General features: G+C 43.0%; 1 protein-coding gene across 3 annotated transcripts in view; it reads right to left on the minus strand.

The window, feature by feature from the left end:
• tsnaxip1 (translin-associated factor X interacting protein 1) overlaps positions 1–25,070 on the minus strand; it is a 91,181-nt gene that overhangs the window by 38,809 nt on the left and 27,302 nt on the right. For all 3 annotated transcript variants that reach the window (XM_067997835.1, XM_067997834.1, XM_067997836.1), the window contains exons 7-8: positions 17,653–17,791; positions 16,152–16,321 (exon numbers count right to left, since the gene is read on the minus strand). In XM_067997835.1, coding sequence (XP_067853936.1) covers positions 16,152–16,321; positions 17,653–17,791 — 309 coding nt within the window. The remainder of the gene's footprint in view (positions 1–16,151; positions 16,322–17,652; positions 17,792–25,070) is intronic.

The following is a 25,070-nucleotide window of genomic DNA, read 5'->3' on the forward strand; positions in this document are numbered from 1 at the left end:
AAGGCTTTTTTTAATCAAAGGTTTGTGTTCTTTATCCACATAGCATCTGTCAAAATGTTCTCCCACAGTTGTACTTTATGGTTGTTATTTACCATTTTCTCCACAGGGTACGAGGAGCGGGATGTGTGAAATATTATCATCATTAGACCTCAGACCTCCAGAAATGGGAGAGGAAGAGGTAGAATTACATAGTATTCACAGCACAGAAACAGGCCATTGTCCCAACTAGTCCAGGCTGATATTAATGCTCCATAGGAGCCTCGTCCTGACCCCTCTTCATCTAACCCTTTCAACATATCCTATATTCCTTTCTCCTTCATGTGTTTATCTAGCTTTCCCTTAAATGCATCTATGCAATTCGACTCGAATACTCCTTGTGGTAGCGAGCTCCACATTCTAACCACTCTCTGGGTAAAGAAGTTCCTCCTGAATTCTCTATTGGATTTATTGGTGACTACCTTATATTTATGGACCCTAGTTTTGGACTCCCTCACAAGTGGAAACATTTTCTCTATGTCTACCCTATCAAACCCTTTCATAATCTTAAAGGCCATCTCTCAGTCTTCTCTTTTCTAGAGAAAAGAGCCCCAGCCTGTTCATTCTTTCCTGATTGGTATATCCTCTCAATTCTGATATCATCCTTGTAAATCTTTTTTGCACCTTTTCCAGTGCCTCTATATCCTTTTCATAATATGGAGACCAAAACTGTGCACGGTATTCTAAGTGTGGTCTAACCAAGGTTCTATATAAGTTTAACATAACTTCTCTGGTTTTCAATTCTATCCCTCTAGAAATGAACCCCAGTGATTTGTTTGCTTTTTTTAAAGGCCTTATTAACCTGTGTCGCTAGTTTTAGTGATTTGTGTATCTGTATGCCTTTGCTCTTCTATCCCATTTAGACTCTTATTTTCCAAGCAGTATTCTTCCTACCAAAATTCACCACCTCACACTTATCTATATTGAAATTCATTTGCCAATTACATGCCTATTCTGCAAGTTTATTAATGTCTTCTTGTAATTTGTCGCAGTCTTCCTCAGTATTGATATACCTCCCAATTTGGTGTCGCACACAAATTTTGAAATTGTACTTCTGATTCTCGAGTCCAAACAGTTTTTGTAAATGGTGAACAACAGTGGTCCCAGCACTGATCCTTGTGGAACACCACTTCCCATCTTTTGCCAGTCTGAGTAACTACCCTTAACCTCTACTCACTGTTTTCTGTTTTGTAGCCAGTTTGCTATCCATTCTGCTACTTGTTTCCTGACTCTGCATGCTCTGACCTTAGTCATGAGTCTACAATGCAGTACCTTATCGAAGGCCTCTTGAAAATTCCAATATATTACATCTACTACATTACCCTTGTCTACTCTTTCTGTTACTTCCTCAAAGAATTCATAAGATTGGTCAATGATGACCATCCCTTTTGAAATCCGTGCTGACTATTCTTTACTATATTTTCAGTTTCTAGATGTTTTTCTATTATGTCTTTGAGTAAAGATTCCATTATATTTCCCACCACTGACGTTAAGATAACTGGTCTATTGTTCCTTGGACTTGTTCTATCTCCCTCTTTAAATATAGGAATAATATTAGCTGTCCACCAGTCCTCTGGTACTATTCCCTTTTCTAATGAATTTATATATAATGTGCCTCAGCTATCTCTTCCCTCGCTTCTTTTGATTTGCACAGATGCAATCCATCCAGACTAGGAGTTTTATCCTCACTAAGTTTGGGGTTCGTTTATCAATTATCTTCCCCTTTTCCATCTTAGAAAATCATAAGTGCTATAAAAGTCTGAAACATATCAGAAATCACATAATAATGTATTTCGACACTTACCCCATTATCAAAAGGTACAAAAACTAGAAAATACATCTTGCCTTATTTTGAAAAAAGCACCACTAACATTGTCCCTTCCATGACCATGACATCTAAACTAATGAAATCATTTCACCTTTAAAAGAAAAAACGGTTTGAAAAATAACAAAAAATAATTTCCTAACTTGGTAAATTAAGCAAGGTGCACCATAAAACATAAAGCAAGATGTCATTTTTGAGGCCTTAGATAAATTGCAGAAGAATAGGACTCAAAGGTCTGGCATCCACCTTTGGGTTTCAAAACTATATCTCAATCATCACTCTTACCCTGTTGGAGATAGAAAGGGTGAATAAACAGAGACAAAATGTTTGAAAAATAAAGTAAAGATTTATTATTAATAATAAAAAACAGCAATAATTAGTACAGTTATTGATGAATGCTACCCGCAATTGAAATGGTTACTCCCTCTGTGGCATCACTAAAGAGCTCCACTGAGGGTAGTCAGGCAGACTACTCAACAGACCAGAAGGTGCCTCGTAAGCTACAGTGAAATGATCCCACTGGGTGATGGTTACATGATTCAGTTACATTATTTGTTTTCCTGATTGTAAAGCAGAATTAATGAAATGTGCTGAGCCTGAAACCATAATTTGTTCAATCACAGTACTTTCAGAATCTATTAATATTTGTAATTTTGTACAGAAATGCCATTGCAGCACTTGAAGAATTATAGACCTAGTACATGGCACCAGTACTGGGGAAAGAGAGAGCTGTTCCGTTGGGACGGACTACACCTGGGACTAGAGTTCTAGCGAATCAAATAACTAGGGAGGTAGGTAGGGCTTTAAACTAAATAAGGGGGGGGGGGGGTGGGAGGGTGGACAGAAATCTAGAATGCTAAAGAGAAAAGACAAAGAAGCAGTGCAGGAAAGTGATTGGGGTAAGGATAACCAGATTGTGTTAGGAAGGGACAGAGCGTACAAACAAAAGACAACAAATAGGGTCCAGGTAAGAAAAAATGGTAGTAAGACAAATAGGGCCTTGGTACGAAAAAATGTAAAGATGTCTAAAAATGTTAAAAAGACAAATCTAAAGGCACTGTATCTGAATGCACGAAGCATTCGTAATAAGGTAGATGAATTAACAGTGCAAATAGATGTAAACGGATATGATATAATAGCAATTACGGAGACATGGCTGCAGGGTGACCAAGGCTGGGAGCTGAATATCCAAGGGTATTCGATATTTAGGAAGGACAAGCAAAAAGGAAAAGGAGGTGGGGTGGCGTTGTTAGTAAAGGAGGAAATCAGAGCAATAGTGAGAAAGGATATTGGCTCAGAAAATCAAGATGTAGAATCAGTCTGGGTGGGGTTAAGAAGCACCAAGGGGCAGAAAACACTGGTGGGAGTTGTCTATAGGCCTCCAAACAGTAGTGGTAATGTCAGGGATGGGATCAAACAGGAAATTAGAGATGCATGTAACAAGGGTACTACAGTAATCATGGGTGACTTTAATCTGCATATAGACTGGCCAAACCAAATTAGCAATAATACTTAGAGTTATACAGCACGGATAGAGGCCCTTCGGCCCATACTGTGGAGGATGAATTCCTGGAGTGTGTACGATATGGTTTTTTAGACCAGTACGTTGAGGAGCCAACCAGGGAACAGGCTATCCTAGATTGGGTATTGTGCAATGAGAAGGGATTAATTAATAATCTTGTTGTGCGGGGTCCTTTAGGGAAGTGTGACCATAACAGGATAGAATTCTTCACTAAGATGGAAAGTGAAGTAGTCCAATCTGAAACTAGGGTTCTAAATATAAACAAAGGAAACTACGAAGATATGAGGACTGAGTTGGCTATGATAGATTGGGAAGCTTTATTAAAAGCCATGACGGTGGATAGGCAATGGCTAACTTCTAAGGAACAAATGTGTGAATAGCAACAATTATACATTCCTTTCTGCTGCAAAAACACAAAAGGAAATGCGGCCCAACCATAGCTAACAAAAGAAATTAAGGGTAGTATTAGATCCAAAGAGGAGTCATATAAAGTTGCCAGAAAAAGTAGCAAGCCTGAGGATTGGGAGCAGTTTAGAATTCAGCAAAAAAGGACCAAGAGATTGATTAAGAGGGGAAAAATAGAGTACGAGAGTAAACTTGCAAGGAACATAAAAGTGGACTGTAAAAGCTTCTACAAGTATGCAAAAAGAAAAAGATTAGTGAAGACAAATGTAGGTCCCTTACAGTCAGAAACGGGAGAATTTATAATAGGGAACAGGGAAATGATAGAGCAATTAAACAAATACTTTGGTTCTGTCTTCACGGAAGAGGACACAAGTAACTTCCCAGAAATGCTAGGGAACCAAGGGACTAGTGAGAAGGAGGAATTAAAGGAAATTAGTATTAGTAAAAAAAATAGTGCTGGAGAAATTAATGGGACTGAAAGCCGATAAATCCCCAGGACCTGATAATCTGCATCTCAGAGTACTAAAAGAGGTAGCCATGGAAATAGTGGATGCATTAGTTGTCATCTTCCAAAATTTTATAGATTATGGAACAGTTCCTACAGATTGGAGGGTGGCAAATGTAACCCCACTATTTAAAAAAGGAGGAAGAGAGAAAACAGGGAACTACAGGCCAGTTAGCCTAACATCAGTAGTAGGGAAAATGCTAGAGCCTATTATAAAGGGTGTGATAAGACATTTTGAAAATATCAATGGGATTAGACAAAGTCAATATGGATTTATGAAAGGGAAATCATGTTTGACAAACCTACTGGAGTTTTTTGAGGATCTAACTGGTAGAATAGATAAGGTAGAACCAGTGGATGTGGTTTATTTGGATTTTCAGAAGGCCTTTGATAAAGTCCCACATAAGAGGTTAGTGTGCAAAATGAAAGCACATGGGATTGGGGGTAATATACAGGTATGAATTGAAAATTGGTTAACAGACAGGAAACAGAGAGTAGGAATAAATGGGTCTTTTTTGGGGTGGCAGGCAGTGACTAATGGGGTTCCGCAGGGATCAGTGCTTGGGCCCCAACTATTCACAATATATATCAATGATTTGGATGAGGGAACCAAACTTAATATTTCCAAGTTTGCTGACGACACAAAACTAGGTGGGATCGTGAGTTGTGAGGAGGATGCAAAGAGGCTTCAAGGCGATTTAGACAAGTTGAGTGAGTGGGCAAATACATGGCAGATGCAGTATAATGTGGATAAATGTGAAGTTATCCATTTCGGAAGGAAAAACAGAAAGGCAGAATATTATTTAAATGGTGATAGATTGGGGAATGTTGATGTACAAAGGGACCTGGGTGTCCTTGTACATCAGTCACTGAAAGCAAACATGCAGGTGCAGCTAGCAGTTCGGAAGGCAAATGGTATGTATGTTGGCCTTCATTGCAAGAGGATTTGAGTATAGGAGCAAGGATGTCTTACTGCAGTTATATAGGGCCTTGGTGAGATCACACCTGGAGTATTGTGTGCAGTTTTGGTCTCCTTACCTAAGAAAGGATATACTTGCCATAGAGGGAAGGTCAGCGAAGGTTCACCAGACTGATCCCTGGGATGGCAGTCGTGTCATATGAGGAGAGATTGGGTCGACTCGGCCTGTATTCACTCCAGTTTAGAAGAATGAGAGGGGATTTCATTGAAACATATAAAATTCTGACAGGGCTAGACAGACTGGATGCGGGGAGGATGTTTCTCCTGGCTGGGGGAGTCCAGAACGAGGGGTCACAGTCTCAGAACATTTAGGACATTTAGGACTGAGATGAGGAGAAATTTCTTCATTCAGAGGGTGGTGAACCTGTGGAATTCTCTACCACAGAAGGCTGTGGAGGCCAAGTCACTGATTATTTATGAAGGAGCTAGATAGATTTCTAGACACAAAAGGCATCAAGGGGTATAGGGAGAGAGCGGGAATATGGTATTGAGATAGAGGAGCAGCCATGATCATATTGAATGGCGGAGCAGGCTCGAATGGCCTACTCCTGCTCCTATTTCATAATACATTATTATAACCGTCCAAATCTACCTCAGGAGTAGAACAGTTGGAGCGCAGTCTAATAGTTTTACTTTTGGTAACCTAGGTAAAGGTCCATGGGCTAAATCCCTAAATAGCTGGCGGAGTGGGTTACTTTCCAAACCTCTATTTTCATTGCACTTCAATGGGTGGGGGGAGTGATCTGATTTTGTGATTCACATTTGAATGCCATAACCCAGCAGATTAACATAGAAAATATTCAGTATGGACTTCTTTAGGATGAGGCTAGAAATGCAGGTTGATCCAGATCTTGGGCATTTTGGGAGAATGGAATCAAAACCAAGCTTGGCTACTTTGGTTCAGATTTGGACATGGATTTCAGGGAGCAGAGCTGGGCTTTGATTTGTTGAAGGTTGGTGGATCAAACAGTTCTGAAATCTGTTCACCTTTAATCAGTCTTTGCAACACAACAGTTAAAACAGTGCCATCATGTATAACAAGCTTTTACTTATGCAACAGTCTTTCTTCCTATCATTCCTGTTTTATGTACTTTATTTCCTGACCTCCCCATCCCCGCCACTAGGCTAATTTGCAAATCACACTTGCTTACCTCCACAGTTCTGCTTCAGACATGAAGCCACTATGTCGTTGTCAATTTGAAAACCATTATTCATTGGCTGCTTTTATATTGGCCTTGCTTTATTTTTGATTTCAGGAAACTGGCATCCATGAACTAGCTCTGGGCTAAATCCAGGTTTGTGCGAGTCCAAAAGTCTGCCACCAGCATAAGAGAGCTGCATTTAGTACCGCAAATGCCAGGAGACATTTCATGGATGTCAATCTCCTGTAATCCAAATTAAAACAAGGCCAACATAAAAGCAACTGTTCACTCATCATTCCACTTACTGGCCCAAGCATAGTACACATCCAACTGCTGGCTTCATGTCAGTTACTTCTGGGTCTCAGACACACCTCAACCACAGTATGATGCACATACAGCTATCTTTATGATGCAAGGCCACTGGGTGCAGCAGCCCACAAGAGAGAACAGACTCGCTGTCTATCTTGCCCTATGGTTGCACATCTCTTGCAGAACAAGCCACAAATACATTACAGCACCAACATACGAACACTTATTTATTTTTTTTTTAAAAACATGCATTTGTAAAATATTTCCAGGAAATTATTTCTGATTATTTAACTTTAATTGAAACTAACTGATGTTGTATATTGGCTAAACATCATATAATAATTTAAATATCTACATTTTACATGTGCATAGCACAAACATATAGAAAATTGGCAGGAGCAACTGGTGCATAACTGATCTCATAAAACATCTCATATAAACAAAGCAGCAACCAAATATTGTTATGAACATTTTGTCAGATTAATCAGATGTTTAAAAGAAATTTCAGAGCACCTGCAAATGTACGTTTCTGACATTTAAAATTCAATGGCATTAATTATATTCAGTGAACACAAACATTGTTTGCATAATTTAGTTGAAAGTATGACTTTGTAGAGGATTTAGCCATAGGCAAAAATGAGTACACAGAAACTTGAGAGCAGCAGATTTTCTGGAACAGCTCTTTCTTTATGTCTGCTTTTGTGAGACTGCCTCGCTGTTTAGTTCTTAATTCCAACCAGTAAAACAAATATTCACCTGTAAAGAAAATGTTTTGGTGCTGTGGGACAGATACTGGCCTTTCATGTCTGATACCTGGGTTCAAATTCAGCCCAGATTGATGAGGTGAATATCTCCTGTTGATTGTCTTTAAGCGTTCTATGTGAAATTACTTTGAGCACATTAAACCAAGCTCCCAGTGGGCAAGGATTATTGCCTACAATTTGGCAATCTCAATAAGAGAGGCTGATAGCTGGTACAAGAAATAAAAAACTGTCACAGTAAACATGTTAAATGTGGCCTTGGAGTGCTTGAAACTGACATTAGTCAGTTTCAAGCACTCCAAGGCCACATTTAACACGTTTATGCGGGGAGGCGGGATTTAAAAAAAAATTCGTTCATGGGGATGTGGGTGTCGCTGGCAAGGCCAGCGTTTATTGCCCATCCCTAATTGCCCTTGAGAAGGTGGTGGTGAGCAGCCTTCTTGAACCACTGCAGTCCGTGCGTTGAAGGTTCTCCCACAGTGCTGATAGGTAGGGAGTCCCAGGATTTTGATCCACCGACGATGAAGGAACAGCGATATATTTCCAAGTCGGGATGCTGTGTGACTTGGAGGGGAACGTGCAGATGGTGTTGTTCCCATGTGCCTGCTGCCCTTGTCCTTCTAGGTGGTAGAGGTCGTGGGTTTGGGAGGTGCTGTCGAAGAAGCCTTGGCGAGTTGCTGCAGTGCATCCTGTGGGTGATACACACTGCAGCCACGGTGCGCCGGTGGTGAAGGGAGTGAATGTTTAGGGTGGTGGATGGAGTGCCAATCAAGCAGGCTGCTTTGTCGCGGCGGGGGTGGGGGGGGGGGGGTGATTGGGCGCGTGGGAAACCTGCTCAATAAAATCTGTTCGTTCCCAATGCGATCAGGGGTCAATTGGGGCCACTTAACGTGGCTTCCGGGTTTGCTGTCCGAAAGCTGTGCAGCGGGCAGACTGCGCACCCGCATCACAGGCTGTCAGCTGAAGGAGCTCTACTTAAAGAGGCAATTCTCCAATGGCTGCTCCTGGAGCAAACACCCACACAGCACAACGGAGCAGCCCAGGAGAAAGGCTGCTCCTAGATTTAGCGATGCCGCACTTCAGGTGCTACTGGATGGGGTGAGGAGGAGGAGGGATGTCTTCTACTCGGCGGATGGGAGGAAGTGGCCTGCCACTGCCACCAAGAAGGCCTGGGTCGAGGTGGCAGAGGAGGTCACCAGCAGCAGCAACATTTCCCACACCTGGATCCAGTGCAGGAAGCACTTCAATGATCTAACTAGGTCAGCCTAAGTGAGTACACTTACTCATTCTCCTACATTCCGTCTTCCACATCACCGCCCCCATCCCCCAACTCATTCTGCACTGCCAACACTACTCTATCACATCACTCCTCACATCCACTTAAGGCTCATCCTCAACTTACCTGCACTTCCTCAGCACTTCTTCACCTCCCCATTACTCACCCCACCACTACCACTCAACCCAATCCTCATACAATGTCACGGCTCTGTCTCATACTCACCCTCTGATGCATCTCTTTCACTGTCAGCCGCACCCAAACCAATGCAATCATCGGTTGGCCACGTCGCCATCACTCACTCACGTGTCTGTACTTTCTCCCCTTATAGGAGAAGAGAGCCCAGAATACATGGGAAAGGGCGAGGACTGGAGGGAGGCCACAACAGATAGTCGTCCTCACAGATGTGGAGCAGGAGGCGCTGGAGCCTCAAGTGCCTGTCCATCAGGGAAGCCGAGACTGGCACCCGACAAATGTCTTGTGACAGAACTTTAACATTTAGCACACACAATATGAACTGGTGTTAACATGCCTTGCCATCTTCAGCACCCCAGTATGCTCATCGCAACAAGACAGATCCGTGATCATGCTTAATATTGCCTTCTGTTCTCTTACAAGGCTTTCAGCGACTGCTGTGACAGCGGAGGGCGATTCCTCAGAGGACCTGCCAGCCTCTGAGGATGCACTGTCACATCTGAGCAAGCCATCTACCAGCACAGATACACACACCTTGGTGGGTCCCAGTCCGCATTCAGTTGGGGACGCACATGGTGTGTTACCATGCACGTGAGTACGAGCAGACACTAGTGGCAGGGGCAGCTGTGGAGAGTCCACGTCAGTGGAAGCACTCCTCTCCAGGCTCTGCTCAGCTGGACACAGATGCTGAACTCTGGGGCCATCCTTTAAAAGGAGAATTATCGAGGGGCAGCAGCACATTTGCGAGGTGCTGGAACTGGTGCCACGCGCACTCTCCACAATCGCGTAGAGGATGAAGGAGTCCAACTCCTGCATGAGTGGAATGGTGGCACAGGTACAGGAGGGAATCTCCGAGATACCGTCACAGGGACATGAGGGCAGCCCTGAGATAGTGTCGCGGGCAAGTGCGGGAATGTCTGTGATGGAGGGAAGGCTAGTCTCCATGCAGCTTCAAGCTCGGCTCACAAATGAGTCCATTCAGGCCATGACAACGGCCGTTCGGACTCAAGGTGAACAACATTCTGCCGTCTTAAACAGGCAGGCAGATACACTAGCACTGGCCTTACAAGGCTTCATACATGTCCTCCAAACTGTCGCCCAGCAGAGTGGTATGGGCCTGGCCCAGGGGAGGTATGATGGCGAAAGGGGCCATGGAAGTGGGGACGCCTCTCGAAGCGTCCCCACGTCTCACCCGTTGCCCCCCTCTCAACCAGCACCCGCAATGCTGCCTCCTCTCCAGGTGGCTGAGTCTGCCCCTGCACAGGTGCAGGTGGAGCAGTCTTTGGAGGGGCCCTCACAGGCACCAAAAGCCAGAGGGCATAGGTCCAAAGCATCTAATCGGTCAGGGCATGAACAAGAGCAACCCTGCTGCAGCCACAGGGGATGCACCAAGTAGAAGTATGGGAAGCGAAAGGCGAAGGTTTTGTAAGCACGAAGGGGATGCACAAGGGTGTTTGACGGTTGGTCGTGTTTTTTTATTTACGTTTGCTTTTTGTTAAACTCACATTAAATATTATTATTGTCACCACTACTGCCACATCTTGGCCATTCTTGACTGGCTTCTGTAATAAGGCCCTTTCATGAGGTTCACCATGAACACCCACACTTGATGCCACCCATTGGATCACTATATAGTGGGCGTATGTGTAGTTGCAGGACTGTTTTCTGCAGGGATTGGGGGGTGGGGGGGGGCGCTGGTGTGGCCGCTAATCTGTCCAGGTGGTGAGGACTGGATTCTTCGCACTGTCTGATGTTAGGAGAATCGTTCACATACCAGTGACTCTCTGGCCTCACGAGCAGCCAGGTGAGCCCCTATTCTGCCCATGGGTTGCTCCTGCTCCTGCTCCTCCTCTTCTTCCCCCACCTCCTCAATGTGGGTGGCAGATATGGATGGGGCCTCCTCAAGCGGCACCCCTCTCTGTTGTGCCATGTTGTGCAGAGCACAACACATGACTATAATGCGTCCCATTCTGTCTGGTGCGTATTGAAGCGCTCCCCCAGAACGATCAAGGCACCTGAAGCCTCATCAAGGCATCTTGAGCAGCCCTATAGCATGCTCAATTGTAGACCTGGTAGCGATGTGGCTGCCGTTATATCGACGCTGTTGCACGGTGGTGGTGTTCCTCAGAGTTGTCATGAGCCACGTGTGCAGGGGGTATCCCTTGTCCCCAAGCAGCCAGCCCATATGGGTGTTTAGTGCGTGGAAGAGGGACGGGATGTTGGACTCCCGGAGGATGAAGGAATCGTGGCAGCTGCCAAGGTATTCAGCGCACATGTGAAGGAATCTCTTGCGGCAGTCACAAACGAACTGAGTGCTGATGGAATGATAGCCCTTCCTGTTGATGAACAGTCTTGGCTCGTGTGGAGGTGCTCGTATTGCTATATGGGTGCAATCAATTACACCCTGCACCCGTGGGAAGCCAACCACAGTGTGGAATCCCACTGCCCTCTCCGTTGGCTGAGGTCGTCCATGGGGAAGTTGACGTAATGCGAGGCCCTGCGAAACAAGTCGGCGGAGACCTGCCTTATGCACTTGTGTGCAGACAACTGAGACACCCCGGCGATGTCCCCGGTAGCACCCTGGAATATCTGGAGGCAAAGAAGTTGAGGGCAGTGGTGACTTTGACAGCGACAAGGAGATGCTGCTCGGCCCAGCCGGCAGCAGCTCGGCGTGAAGGAGGCTGCGACTACTTGGCGACTAACTCTTGAGTCCCTGTATGCACTGCTCCTCAGAGAGGTCCAGGAAGCTGAGCCTCGATGTTGTGAGGATAGTGACTCCTGCGACATGGCTCTCTCTGTTGTTGCCCTCCGTGCTCTTGTGGCGCAGCACTGTGTTGTGGAGCTTCACGTGGCGGAGGTGGATGCCGTGCCTGGCAAGGCCCATGACGTTGCTCGTCCTCGGATGAAGTGGTGAATGCAGCCATGGCGCCCCCCCATTCTGACGGTGTGAGTTTGAGGGGGTCCACAAAGTAGTTAAATATGTTTGCACAGCAGAGATTTTGGTGGAAAATAAGAATTTTGAGTGAAAACACAAAGGTCTTGCAGCCAAAGCTTTGTCTGAAGTGACAGAGTGCCCTGCTGCAATAAATGATGTTTTCTCCCCACCTGTCAAATAAGCATTTGCATCTCCCACTGGCTGCTGGCTGGAACACATCTGTTGCAACAGGGAGTGTTTTCCACAGCACGGGAAACACGCTGAAGGTGCTTCAAAATCGCACCCCCGCCAAAATGTCTAGTCAATCAAGTAGTTCAAGTACCTCAACTATTGGAGAAACTATGCAAATTATCATCCCGCCGGCTTTAATTGCCGGTGGGACTCCCGCAATCAGGAGGCACGCGTGTACCCGGATGCGTCACTGGGGAACCTGGAAGTCAGCGGGTCGAAGCCAGGCTCTGAACCCGCTCGGCATTTTAGCGATTTTCAGAGACCACCGCCCCCAACGCACCCGCTCCGTCACCTGAAAATCGGCCCCTAGGTGCCCAAATGGAAAGTTTTCCTTTCACCAGTACTATCATACCCTGTCTTGATCAGCACAAAATTAATTTAAAAATACACGCTTCCTCAGTTAACTCGCAGAGCACAGAAACACACACTAGACAAATTTACACACACATATATGGCTTTACATTAAAACTGTTCTTGCAAAGATTTGGGAGCATGGTTCATCAGGTGCTATGAGTTACTTGACAGATTTAAAGCACTGTAGACAAAAGTATATTTGTGGAGGCATGGGAAGGTGTAAACAGGACTGTTAAGAGAAGTTGTGTCAAATGTCTCATGCAGCCAGCATCACATTCTGTTCCACAGCCTCTTCAAGCCCTTCCCACTCTACTCAAGGGCTTTATTGACCATGTGTTCTCACCGCAGGGCTCACGTGTGGGGCTCATGGTGGAGGTGAGAATCCCTACGTGGTCAGTTTTCGGTAAAATATTAAAATGTCTACGTGGCAAAGAAGCAGAATGCAAAATGGTTAGAAAGGGTTAATTAGTTAGTAACTGAGATTGGTACAGGTGGCCTGGCCTCCTGCTGGGCCATATGTTTGCTTAGTCAGCAGGCCTGCATTGTCTTATCAATGATAGGTCTTTGATGTGAGTCAAGGACTGGTCTGAATGTCTCCATGTTTATGGCAGATCAATATAGGTAACGAGCTTAGCCAAAGTTGAAAGACATTCCAGGTTGGGAGATAAGGAACAGAAGGGACAGGGAAGAACATTCCAAGTTGGAAAGTGAGGAAGTTATCCCCTTTGATGTCTAACAGCAGCATGATCAGCACATGATTATTTATGATTGGCCGGAAATAATGTAACCTCGCATGGCAACCTATGCCCGGCTTATGATTGGTGTTGACCCTCGTTAAGTATGTTCCAACCCTATTGATTTGTATAAAAACGTGTGGATTTCTGTATGTTGTTGTTCTTGCTCTGCCAGCATAGAGGGACTCTATCAGGAGTCCAAATCAATGCTGCAGACTAAGAACCCTGCTATTAAAGATGTGTTGGACTTTAAAATGTATTCGACTTCAGTTATTACTGAACCAGACTGAGGGGAAAGAATCCGGTTCGTCAGAGGCGCGACCAGGGTCAGGTAACTAAACCCCGCCCCCCCCCCCCCCCCCCCCACCCCACAAACCAGCGTTCAAATTCCAGTCACTGCCTGCCGTCCACTGCAATTAACGCTACCGACAGACAGCGCTGTTTAGGTTTATGGTGAGCTGTTTTGACCAGACTCCTGGCGGAGGCCAGATATTTGGCCAGAGCCCCTGGGCATATGCGTTAATGTGTCCCTGCTCCTGCTAGTATTTATGAGGTCCTCTTGCTGTGCCTGGGCTTTCTTCCTCAGGATCTCCATGATGATGCCTCTTTGTGGAGCAAAGTTGTACAGCAGATAGCATACAACAACCTTAAATGGGCTGATGTCCCCAGTGTAAATCTGAAATGATCCTGGAGCATAGAAATGAAGGGGAATTCTGACTTTGACAGCCACTGACAGTACCGCGTCTGTGAAGGAATTTGTTGGCAGGTCTGTTTGGAGCATACAGCAAACCTCTGTCACAGGGTCCCTTGTAAGTTGAAGCTTCCACAGGCACTACTTCTAACTGTGGATTCTATTGTAGTGGTACCAGCAGATGGGTTCAAAATGCATCTGGCAACCTTTCTTCAGTCCTCCTTCTGCCTCCAAAAAACTGATGAGAGATTACCATGGGGAAACACATTATAGCATATTGGAAAAAAGGTAGCAGCACAACAATTGCCATATAGGCTTTTTAAAATTTAAGTGTCAATAGACAGAAAACATGAAAAAAAAATGCAGAAACGTCTGACAATTGTTCACCGAATCTTCTTATTGGGATCTTTAAATGAACTTGTGTATACAGCTCAGTCCCTAGCAACCTTGGACGCCCATTTTATATAAATGAGTAATGCAGGCATGAACATTGGAAATTGTTTTTACATCGAAGTGACATAATTGCAACTTAATTTAAATATATGAAGCTTCCTCTTGTTTTGGGTGGGAGCTATTTATCCCCTTTAAATTCATCACCAGAAATACATGTGATGCACAAAACAGATGAAAATCCACCACAGCTGCTCTTCTCCCAATTTTCCAATTATTAAAGTACACTTTGGACCCAAAAATCAGGCATTACTGATTGGTATATCTACTGTATTGTGTTATCCGAGGTTGCTGGTATGTGGGGAACATGCAAACTCGCATTCACTTTTGCATTTGTTGCTGTACCACCTGCAGAGGCTGGGAGAGAGTCACTGTGGGTTGATTTTATGCACTTCACTCATAAAAGAGCAGTATTGGCATAAAGCTGGGCATTGATGTGTGACCCAGAAAGACCCAAAAAGATGAAGAAACGTGTTTTCTTTTTGTAATACATAGAGAGTGTCTATAATAAGTGTCTATAATGATAGAATACATAAAAATACTTCCACAGTAAGATTTTTCATTTCTTTTCGACTGTACAATGCAGTCTCTTAAAAATGTTATTGTCTGTATAAAATCACAATTTTTTTTGTGTACTTTTTAAAACAGTGACAATCTAGTCACCCAGTATATAGTTTATACACCTATAGGTGAAGCATAAGTTAAAAAATACTCTTCAGTAGAATATTTGAAATATTCCCACATTGTTAAGAAGTTATGAGGTCTTTCTAATTTGAGGGACTATTACATGTATTGTATTGAAGGCTTTGACTTATCCTTGAATACAGTTACGATCTCTTTTTTGGCTGGTTAATTGTAAACAATCACAGACCCATCTCAGTTGGATTTGCCAGCCTGGGTGATGCTGGGTTTTGTCAGCTTTCTGGCAGGCTGCCCAACCTGTGATAGGAAAGGAATATGTCACAGGGAAGAGATAAACTGACATTGCCTTTCTGGCTCTCCATAAGGATTTCTCTTTTAAATGCCACATAATTCTTCCAGATCAAAGATATTGTTATGGGAACTCGCATGGGTCCCAGTTATGGTTGTTTATTTGTATGACACATGGAACATTTCTTGTTCCAATCGAGCGCAGACCCATTTCCTGATTCCATTCCGTTCAGAAGGGTCAAACCTAAAATATTACCATATCTTTCTCTTTCAGATGCTGTCTGACCTGATGTGCATTTTCTGTTTTTATATTTAAAAAATTCTAATTTGGGCTGATCAGCAAGCTATGCAGAAGGGAGCACCAGGGATCTTTATTTCAAGCCAAAATTTTAATAATAAATTAATCTCTTCCAAACAGTCACTAATTAATGACCAACTAACAAAATTTTGGGAATGCAGAGCTTTGAAACCTGTTTTTTGAAAATGTAAATTTGTTAGTGGGTTGTTAATTACCGAGAAAACAACAGTTTTTTCTGTTCTTTCCTGGAAGATGAATTTCACACGCTTGCAAGAATTTGGATTAAACTGAATTGAGAAAATGCAGTAAAATCTCATTGAATCCAAAATACCTTAAGTTGGCTTCCAAAATCATTTTGCAGGTCCCCATGTACTTGGTCCAGTTCCAAGTGGACGTAAGCCCTCAACAAAAAACAACTGGGAAATTAACAATCAAATCAGGATCTGATGTTATGGAAGTACAGTGTCCATATGGTGCCAAGACTTTTTGATACATATTTGAATACAGGATAAGATAGCAACATTGTGAATGTTTGCAGAGTACACTTTAAACATGTCACGCGTACACACATACCTTTTCAGTTAGCTCATTATAGTTTTTGTCCAAAGCCTCAAAATCCCTTCTGGGAACCACGTCCCCATACTCCGCCTTCATCGCATTTAGCTGCACCTGCAGCACCTTGAGGTCCGCACGAGTTACCTTCAGTGCCAGCTTCAGCTTTACTGTGTCATCAACTGCGTCAACTTTCAAAAAGAAAACAAATACAACCTGCTTTAAAAAGATGATCTTACTAGTGTAAGCACATAGCTGCCACATTCAATACCTATCAAAATCATGCAAGTACCATACATATTCAGATTTTAAAAATACTTCATCAAACAAAATTAGTCAGACAGTAGCCTGCAAACTACTTCAAAAGCAAAATACTGCAGTTGCTGGAAATTCGAAATAAAAACAGAAAATGCTGGAGAAGCTCAGCAAGTCAGGCAGCATCTGTGGGGAAAGAAGCAGAATTAATGTTTCAGTGTTTTTATGCCTGGAAACTACTGGTCAGTATTTGTAGGCAATATGCATTTGTATGACGTTTCTTCTGCCTGCTATTTTAACTAAGTAGTTAACCAGCTTATTTTAAACAGGTTAATACTGCTGGTAAGCATTTCTTTGTTAATATTGCCAACAGTAATTTCTAGGCTATTATCAGTAACATAATTCAATTGTGATACATACACAACAACATTGGTTTTGGTTGGGTCAAACCAGCTATACACTAGTAAGTTGAAATGTACACTGAAATTCTACACTGCAATGTGCTTATCCTTACTAAATTATACTGCAGATAGAGCATTTACATGAAATTATATTTTTTAAACTTTGCACTAGGTTAGTAAAGTGAATGTGACATAAAGCAAGAAAAAACCGGAACATGTTAAATTAGTGAGTTAATCAATAAACTGTAAAATTAAGATATTTCAACAACCCTTTTCACAATCAAAGATGTCACATGAGTTACATTAGACACCTATCATATTGCTCAAGTATCTAATTCAAGCTACTGAGAAATCTACATTCACCTGTAAGGTTTCTTTTTGCCCACCATGGAGTATACACTCACCTCCCCCCACCCCGACTTCTATCTCCATTGGGACACATCCTATTTACTTAAGTCCAGGTACCAATTGGCAGATCCAAGATTTAGGGACCCCATGGGGTATTGGTGCATTTAACCAGCTAAAACGGTAGTTTATCAGACCAGATCATCGTTAACTTTTTTGTCTCTTGTCCAGCTAGAAGCACACTACCCATTAAGGCTTTAGCTTGCAGGGTAATCTGGAGCAGAGCAGTAGTAACAGGTCTACCTCTCTGGGTTCCAATTATGAGCCTGTCAATAATCAACAATGCCTTACAGTATCAGATTACAAAAATTGTCAAAAGGTTGACTTGGTTCCAAACTTCCATCGCCTGTCATCTTGAAACCACCTTGATCCCAAAGAGACCCCATCTCCCACACAAGGAGGATAGTTACTAACTGGCCATTAGATAACTGAAGTAGACAATCCCGACTATCATCTTTCACCTTCTTGGATATGAGAATCTTTTGAATCTTCTTGCTGATGTCGCAGATTATTCATATCTGAAATCAGAAGTTTACGTGCATCATGTTGTTCTCGATAGCGTTCATATTCAGCTGCCAGCTCTTCCTGAAGTTTACTGACCTGATAAAGCCATAAAAATAAACACAACATCAGTACAATGGAATCTCTACACCCCATTTTTTTTTTTAAAGTTATTTTTGTCCTCATCAAAGTGAGGGATGTTGGTGGAGAATGGAACACTTTCCATTTTGGGCACTTAAGTGTCAGCATTAAGCACTCCCAACCATAATATGATTAGATGCAGAGTTCTGCTCTGCCTAGTCTACTCCAAAAATATTCCTCAGCTGTATTTTGTAAGTCATATTAAGGAATACTGTATACCTGGACTGAATTGTAGAAATGCTAACTGGATCCAAATTATAAATTCACCCTAAGCAATTCCCTTTAAATCGAAATCCATGTCAAAGTTAGCGCGCTCCTCATATGCAACAAAACGGCAACATGCATTTATTTGGTGTCTATAACATAGTAAAATGTCCCAAGGCTATTTGAGATTAGAAACAGAGGAGAATGAAAATTATGGGAAGAGAGTCACATCGCAGCATCAATGACAAAAGTACAGCTTTAACTGTGATGTAATAACTGTCGGCTAATAAATGAAAGTCACCATGGATTTGTTAAAGGAAAATCATGTTTGACTAACCTGATTGAGTTCTTTGATGAAGTAACAGAGAGGGTTGATGAGGGTAGTGCAGTTGATGCTGTGTATGTGGACTTTCAAAAGGCATTTGATAAAGTACCACATAATAGACTGGTTAGCAAAATTAAAGCCCGTGGGATTAAAGGGACAGTGGTAGCATGGATATGAAATTAGCTAAGGGACAGAAAGCAAAGAGTAGTAGTGAATGGTTGTTTTTCAGACTGGAGGGAAGTATACAGTGTTGTTCCCCAAAGGACAGTATTAGGACCACTGCTCTTTTTGATATATATTAACGAACAAGACTTGGGTATAGAGGGTATCATTTCTAAGTTTGCAGATGACACGAAACTTGGAAATGTAGTAAACAATGTGGAGGGCAGGATTGGGTACTAAATATTCCTGGATACAAGGTGTTCAGGAAAAATAGGGAAGGAAAGAAAGGAGGGGGGGGTGGTGGCAGTATTGATTAAGGAGAATATTGCAGTGCTGGAGAGGGAGGAGGTCCTGGAGGGGTCAAGGACAGAATCTATTTGGTTAGCGTTAAGAAACAATAGACGTATCATTACACTACTGGGTGTATTCTATAGGCCATCAACTAATGGGAAGGATATAGAGGAACAAATTTGCAGGGAAATTACAAAAGCTGTAGAGTAGTGATAACGGGGGACGTCAACCATCCGAATATAGATTGGAATAATAATAATATAAGGGGCAAAGAGGGAGAGGAATTTTTGAAGTGTGTTCAGGATAACTTTCTTGACCAATACATTTCCGGCCCAACAAGAAAGGAGGTATTGCTGGACTTGGTTCTAGGGAATGAGGCGGGCCAAGTGGAGCAAGTGTCAGTGGGGGAGCAGCGATAATAGTATCATAAGGTTTAGAACAGCTATGGAAAAGGACACGGACCACTCTAAAGTAAAAATACTCATAGAATCATAGAAGTTTACAACATGGAAACAGGCCCTTCGGCCCAACATGTCCATGTCGCCCAGTTTATACCACTAAGCTAGTCCCAATTGCCTGCACTTGGCCCATATCCCTCTATACCCATCTTACCCATGTAACTGTCCAAACGCTTTTTAAAAGACAAAATTGTACCCGCCTCTACTACTGCCTCTGGCAGCTCGTTCCAGACACTCACCACCCTTTGAGTGAAAAAATTGCCCCTCTGGACCCTTTTGTATCTCTCCCCTCTCACCTTAAATCTATGCCCCCTCATTATAGACTCCCCTACCTTTGGGAAAAGATTTTGACTATCTACCTTATCTATGCCCCTCATTATTTTATAGACTTCTATAAGATCACCCCTAAACCTCCTACTCTCCAGGGAAAAAAGTCTCAGTCTATTCAACCTCTCCCTATAAGTCAAACCATCAAGTCCCGGTAGCATCCTAGTAAATCTTTTCTGCACTCTTTCTAGTTTAATAATATCCTTTCTATAATAGGGTGACCAGAACTGTACACAGTATTCCAAGTGTGGCCTTACTAATGTCTTGTACAACTTCAACAAGACATCCCAACTCCTGTATTCAATGTTCTGACCAATGAAACCAAGCATGCTGAATGCCTTCTTCACCACCCTATCCACCTGTGACTCCACTTTCAAGGAGCTATGAACCTGTACTCCTAGATCTCTTTGTTCTATAACTCTCCCCAACGTCCTACCATTAACGGAGCAGGTCCTGGCCCGATTCGATCTACCAAAATGCATCACCTCACATTTATCTAAATTAAACTCCATCTGCCATTCATCGGCCCACTGGCCCAATTTATCAAGATCCCGTTGCAATCCTAGATAACCTTCTTCACTGTCCACAATGCCACCAATCTTGGTGTCATCTGCAAACTTACTAACCATGCCTCCTAAATTCTCATCCAAATCATTAATATAAATAACAAATAACAGCGGACCCAGCACCGATCCCTGAGGTACACCGCTGGTCACAGGCCTCCAGTTTGAAAAACAACCCTCTACAACCACCCTCTGTCTTCTGTCGTCAATCCAATTTTGTATCCAATTGGCTACCTCACCTTGGATCCCGTGAGATTTAACCTTACGTAACAACCTACCATGCGGTACCTTGTCAAAGGCTTTGCTAAAGTCCATGTAGACCACGTCTACTGCACAGCCCTCATCTATCTTCTTGGTTACCCCTTCAAAAAACTCAATCAAATTCGTGAGACATGATTTTCCTCTCACAAAACCATGCTGACTGTTCCTAATCAGTCCCTGCCTCTCCAAATGCCTGTAGACCCTGTCTCTCAGAATACCCTCTAACAACTTAAATTGGAGGAGGGCCAATTTCAATGGGATGAGAACAGATCTGGCCGGGTAAATTGGAATCAAAGGTTGGCAAGCAAAACTATAATTTAACAGTGGGTGGCCTTTAAAGAGGTGATGGTTCGGGTACGGTGTAGGTACATTCCCACAATGGAGAAAGGTAGGGCAAGTAAAACCAGAGCTCCCTGGATGACAAAAGAAAGAGAGAGTAAGATGAAGCGGAAAAAGGGGCATATGACAGATGTCAGGTTGATAACACAAGTGAGAACCAGGCAGAATATAGAAAGTTTGAGGGGAAGTGAAAAAGGAAATAAGCAGGGCATAGAGAGAGTATGAGAATAGACTGGCGGCCAACATAAAAGAGAATCCAAAAGTCTTCTATAGGCAGGTAAACAGTAAACGGGTAGTAAGAGGAGGGATGGGGCCGATTAGGGACATAAATGGAAGCAGAGGGCATGGCCAAAGTACTAAATGAGTATTTTGCATCTGTCTTTACCAAGGAAGAAGATGCTGCCAGAGTCTCAGTAAAGGAAGATATAGTTGAGATACTGGATGGGCTAAAAATTGATAAAGAAGAGGTAATAGAAAGGCTAGCTGTACTTAAAGTAGATAAGTCACCCGGTCCAGATGGAATGCATCCTACGTTGCTGAGGGAAGTAAGGGTGGAAATTGTGGACGTACTGGCCATAATCTTCCAAACATCGGGGGTGGTGCCAGAGGACTGGAGAATGGCAAATGTTACACCCTTGTTCACAAAAGCGTGTAAGGATAAACCCAGCAATTATAGGCCAGTCAGTTTAACCTCGGTCGTGGGGAAACTTTTAGAAACGATAATCTGGGACAGAATTAAAAGTCTCTTGGATGAGTGTGGATTGATTAGGGAAAGCCAGCACGGATTTGTTAAAGGCAAAATGTGTTTAACTAACCTGATAGAGTTTTTTTGATGAGATAACATGTCGATGAGGGCGATGCAGTTGATGTGATGTATATGGACTTTCAAAAGGCGTTTGATAAAGTACCGCATGGTAGGCTTGTCATCAAGATTGCGGCCCATGGAATAAAGGGGGCAGTAGCAACATGGATACAGAGTTGGCTAAGTGACAGGAAATAGAGAGTTGTGGTGAACGGTTGTTTTTCGGACTGAAGGGAGATGTACAGTAGTGTTCCCCAGGGGTCGGTGCTGGGACCACTGCTTTTCTTGATATATATTAATGACTTGGACTTGGGTGTACAGGGCACAATTTCAAAATTTGCAGATGACACAAAACTTGGAAGGGTAGTAAACAGTGAGGAGGTTAGTGAAAGACTTCAAGAGGATATGGACAGGCTGGTGGCATGGGCGGACACGTGGCAGATGAAATTTTACGCAGAAAACATTTCTGTAGGAAGAAAGAGGAGAGGCAATATAAACTAGAGCACACAACTCTAAAAGGGGTACAGGAACAGAGAGATCTGGGGGTATACGTACACAAATCGTTGAAGGAGGCAGGGCAGGTTGAGAAAGCGGTTAAAAAAGCATATGGGAATATGGTGTCCAGTTCTCGGCACCGCACTTTAGGAAAGATGTGAATGCCTTAGAGAAGGTGCAGAAGAGATTTATTAGACTGATTCCAAGGATGAGGGACTTTAGATACATGGATAGACTGGAGAAGCTGGGGTTGTTCTCCTTGGAATAGAGAAGGTTAAATTCTTTACCCCAAAAAGCTGTGGAGGCTGAGGCATTAAATACACTCAAGGCAGAGTTAGACAAATTTTTGATCAGCAAGGGAGTCAAAGGATATGGGGAAAGGGCGGGAAAGTGGAGTTGAGGTAAAAATCAGATTAGCGGAATGGCGAAGCAGGCTCTCGGGGCCGAATGGCCTACTCCTGCTCCTATCTCTTATGGTCTTATGGAGATTTAATAGTGATATTCAAAATCGTGAAGGGTCTAGACAGAGTAGGCAGAGAGAAACTGTTCCCATTGGCGGAAAGGTCAAGAACCAGAAGGCATAGATTTAAGATGATTGGCAAAAGAACCAAAGGTGACATGAGGAAAAAGTTTTTTACACAGCGAGTGGTTAGGATCTGGAATGCACTGCCTGAGGAGGTGGTGGAGGCAGATTCAATCATGATCTTCAAAAAGGAACTGGATGAGTACTTGAAGTGGTGAGTGTCTGGAACGAACTGCCAGAGGCAGTAGTAGAGGCAGGTACAATTTTGTCTTTTAAAAAGCATTTGGACAGTTACATGGGTAAGATGGGTATAGAGGGATATGGGCCAAGTGCAGGCAATTGGGACTAGCTTAGTGGTATAAACTGGGCGACATGGACATGTTGGGCCGAAGGGCCTGTTTCCATGTTGTAAACTTCTATGATTCTAAGTAAAAAATTTGCAGGGCGACAGGATAGGGCGGGGGAGTAGGAATAGTTGGATTGCTCTTGCATAGAGCCGGCGTGGACTCAATGTGCCGAATGGCCTCCTTCTGTGCTGTAACCTTTCTATGATTCTATAGGATAGCAACAGACTTCAGGAGGACATACAGACTGGTGAAATGGGCAGACACATGGCAGATGAAATTTAACACAGAACTGTGAAGTGATACATTTTGGTAGGAAGAATGAGGAGAGACAATATAAACTAAATGGTACAATTTTAAAGGGAGTGCAGGAACAGGGAGACCTGGGGTGCACATACACAAATCTTTGAAGGTGGCAGGACAAGTTGAGAAGGCTGTTAAAAAAAGCATGTGGGATCCTGGGTTTTATTAATAGAGGCGTGGAGTACAAAAGCAAGGAAGTTATGCTAAACCTTTATAAAACACTGGTTAGGCCTCAGCTGGATTATTGTGTTCAATTCTGGGCACCACACTTTAGGAAGGATGTCAAGGCCTTAGAGAGGGTGCAGAAGAGATTTACTAGAATAGTACCAGGGATGAGGGACTTCTGTTACGTGGAGAGATTGTAGAAGCTGGGGTTATTCTTCTTAGAACAGAGAATGTTAAGGAGAGATTTGATAGAGGCATTTAAAATCATGAACAGTTTTGATAAAGTAAATAAGGAGAAATTGTTTCCAGTAGCAGAAGGGTCGGTAACCAGCGGTCACAGATTTAAGGTGATCGGTAAAAGAGCTAAAGGCAACATAAGGAAACATTTTTTTACGCAGCAAGTTGTAATGATCTGGAATGCACTGCCAGGAAGGGTAGTGGAAGCAGATTCAATAGTAACTTTCAAAAGGGAATTAGGTAAATACTTAAGGGAAAAAATTTACAGGACCGTGGGGAAAGAGCAGGGGAAAGGGACTAATCTTTCGAAGAGCTGGCACAGGCACAATGGGCCAAATGGCCGCCTCTTGTGCTGTACCTACTATGATATTATGATAACCCTGAATAAAAATATTTCTCTGTGTACACAAGTGAGAACACAAAAGGTATGAAAAATAATTTAATTGTTTTAGGCATCCTATACAGGAAGCAAGTACATTTCAGATGAGGAGTTAAACCCTCTCAGGTGGCTGTAAAAGATTTTATGGTACTATTGGAAGAAGAGTAGGGGAGTTCTCCTGGGAGTGTCTGGTCACACATCTCATTGCTGTTTGTGGTTCCTTGCGGTGCACAAATTGGCTGCCGCCTTACCCTACATTATAACTGTAACTACATTTAAAAAGTACTTCAAAAAAGATTTCAATAACTTCAGATCATAACCACTGCCCCCATTTTTTCAATCTGCTAGTGCTGGGAATGGTTCTGCTGCTGCCATTTATCGCTACTCCTGATCAATCTTTTATTTCTAAACTTGTCCCATTACCACCTTCCTTGCCTCGCACCATCATCCCTTTTGTCATTTCATCACTCATGCCCTCTACCCTATCACAGACCTTCCTTTTTGTTCTTTCCTCCCCTCCCTTACCCTGGTTCTGTACTTGCTCAAAAACTAACCCTTTTAACATCTTCCAGTTCTGACGAAAGGTCTTCGACCTGAAACGTTAACTCTGTTTCTTTCTCCACAGATGCTGTCTGACTTGCTGAGCTTCTCCAGCATTTTCTGTTCTTATTTTAAAAAGTACTTAATTGGTTGTAAAGAGCTTTAGGATGTCCTGAAGCTGTGAAAGCTGCTATATAAATCCTTTCCTTTCCTATTGTGAATAACAATAAGGAATTGTAAACTTTATTGTATTTGGAAAAATGTCCAGTTTAATATTTTTCTCATCATTTCTCTCTGGCTCACCACCAAACTTTATACACTGCACTGCCATCAAAATAGTAAACAATTTTACAACACCAAGTTATAGTCCAGCAATTTTATTTTAAATTCACAAGCTTTCGGAGATTTTCTCCTTCCTCAGGCAAACATTTGCCTGAGGAAGGAGAAAATCTCCGAAAGCTTGTGAATTTAAAATAAAATTGCTGGACTATAACTTGGTGTTGTAAAATTGTTTACAAT

The sequence above is a fragment of the Heptranchias perlo genome, chromosome 16, assembly GCF_035084215.1.
Source record: "Heptranchias perlo isolate sHepPer1 chromosome 16, sHepPer1.hap1, whole genome shotgun sequence".
Classification (NCBI taxonomy): Eukaryota; Metazoa; Chordata; class Chondrichthyes; order Hexanchiformes; family Hexanchidae; genus Heptranchias; species Heptranchias perlo.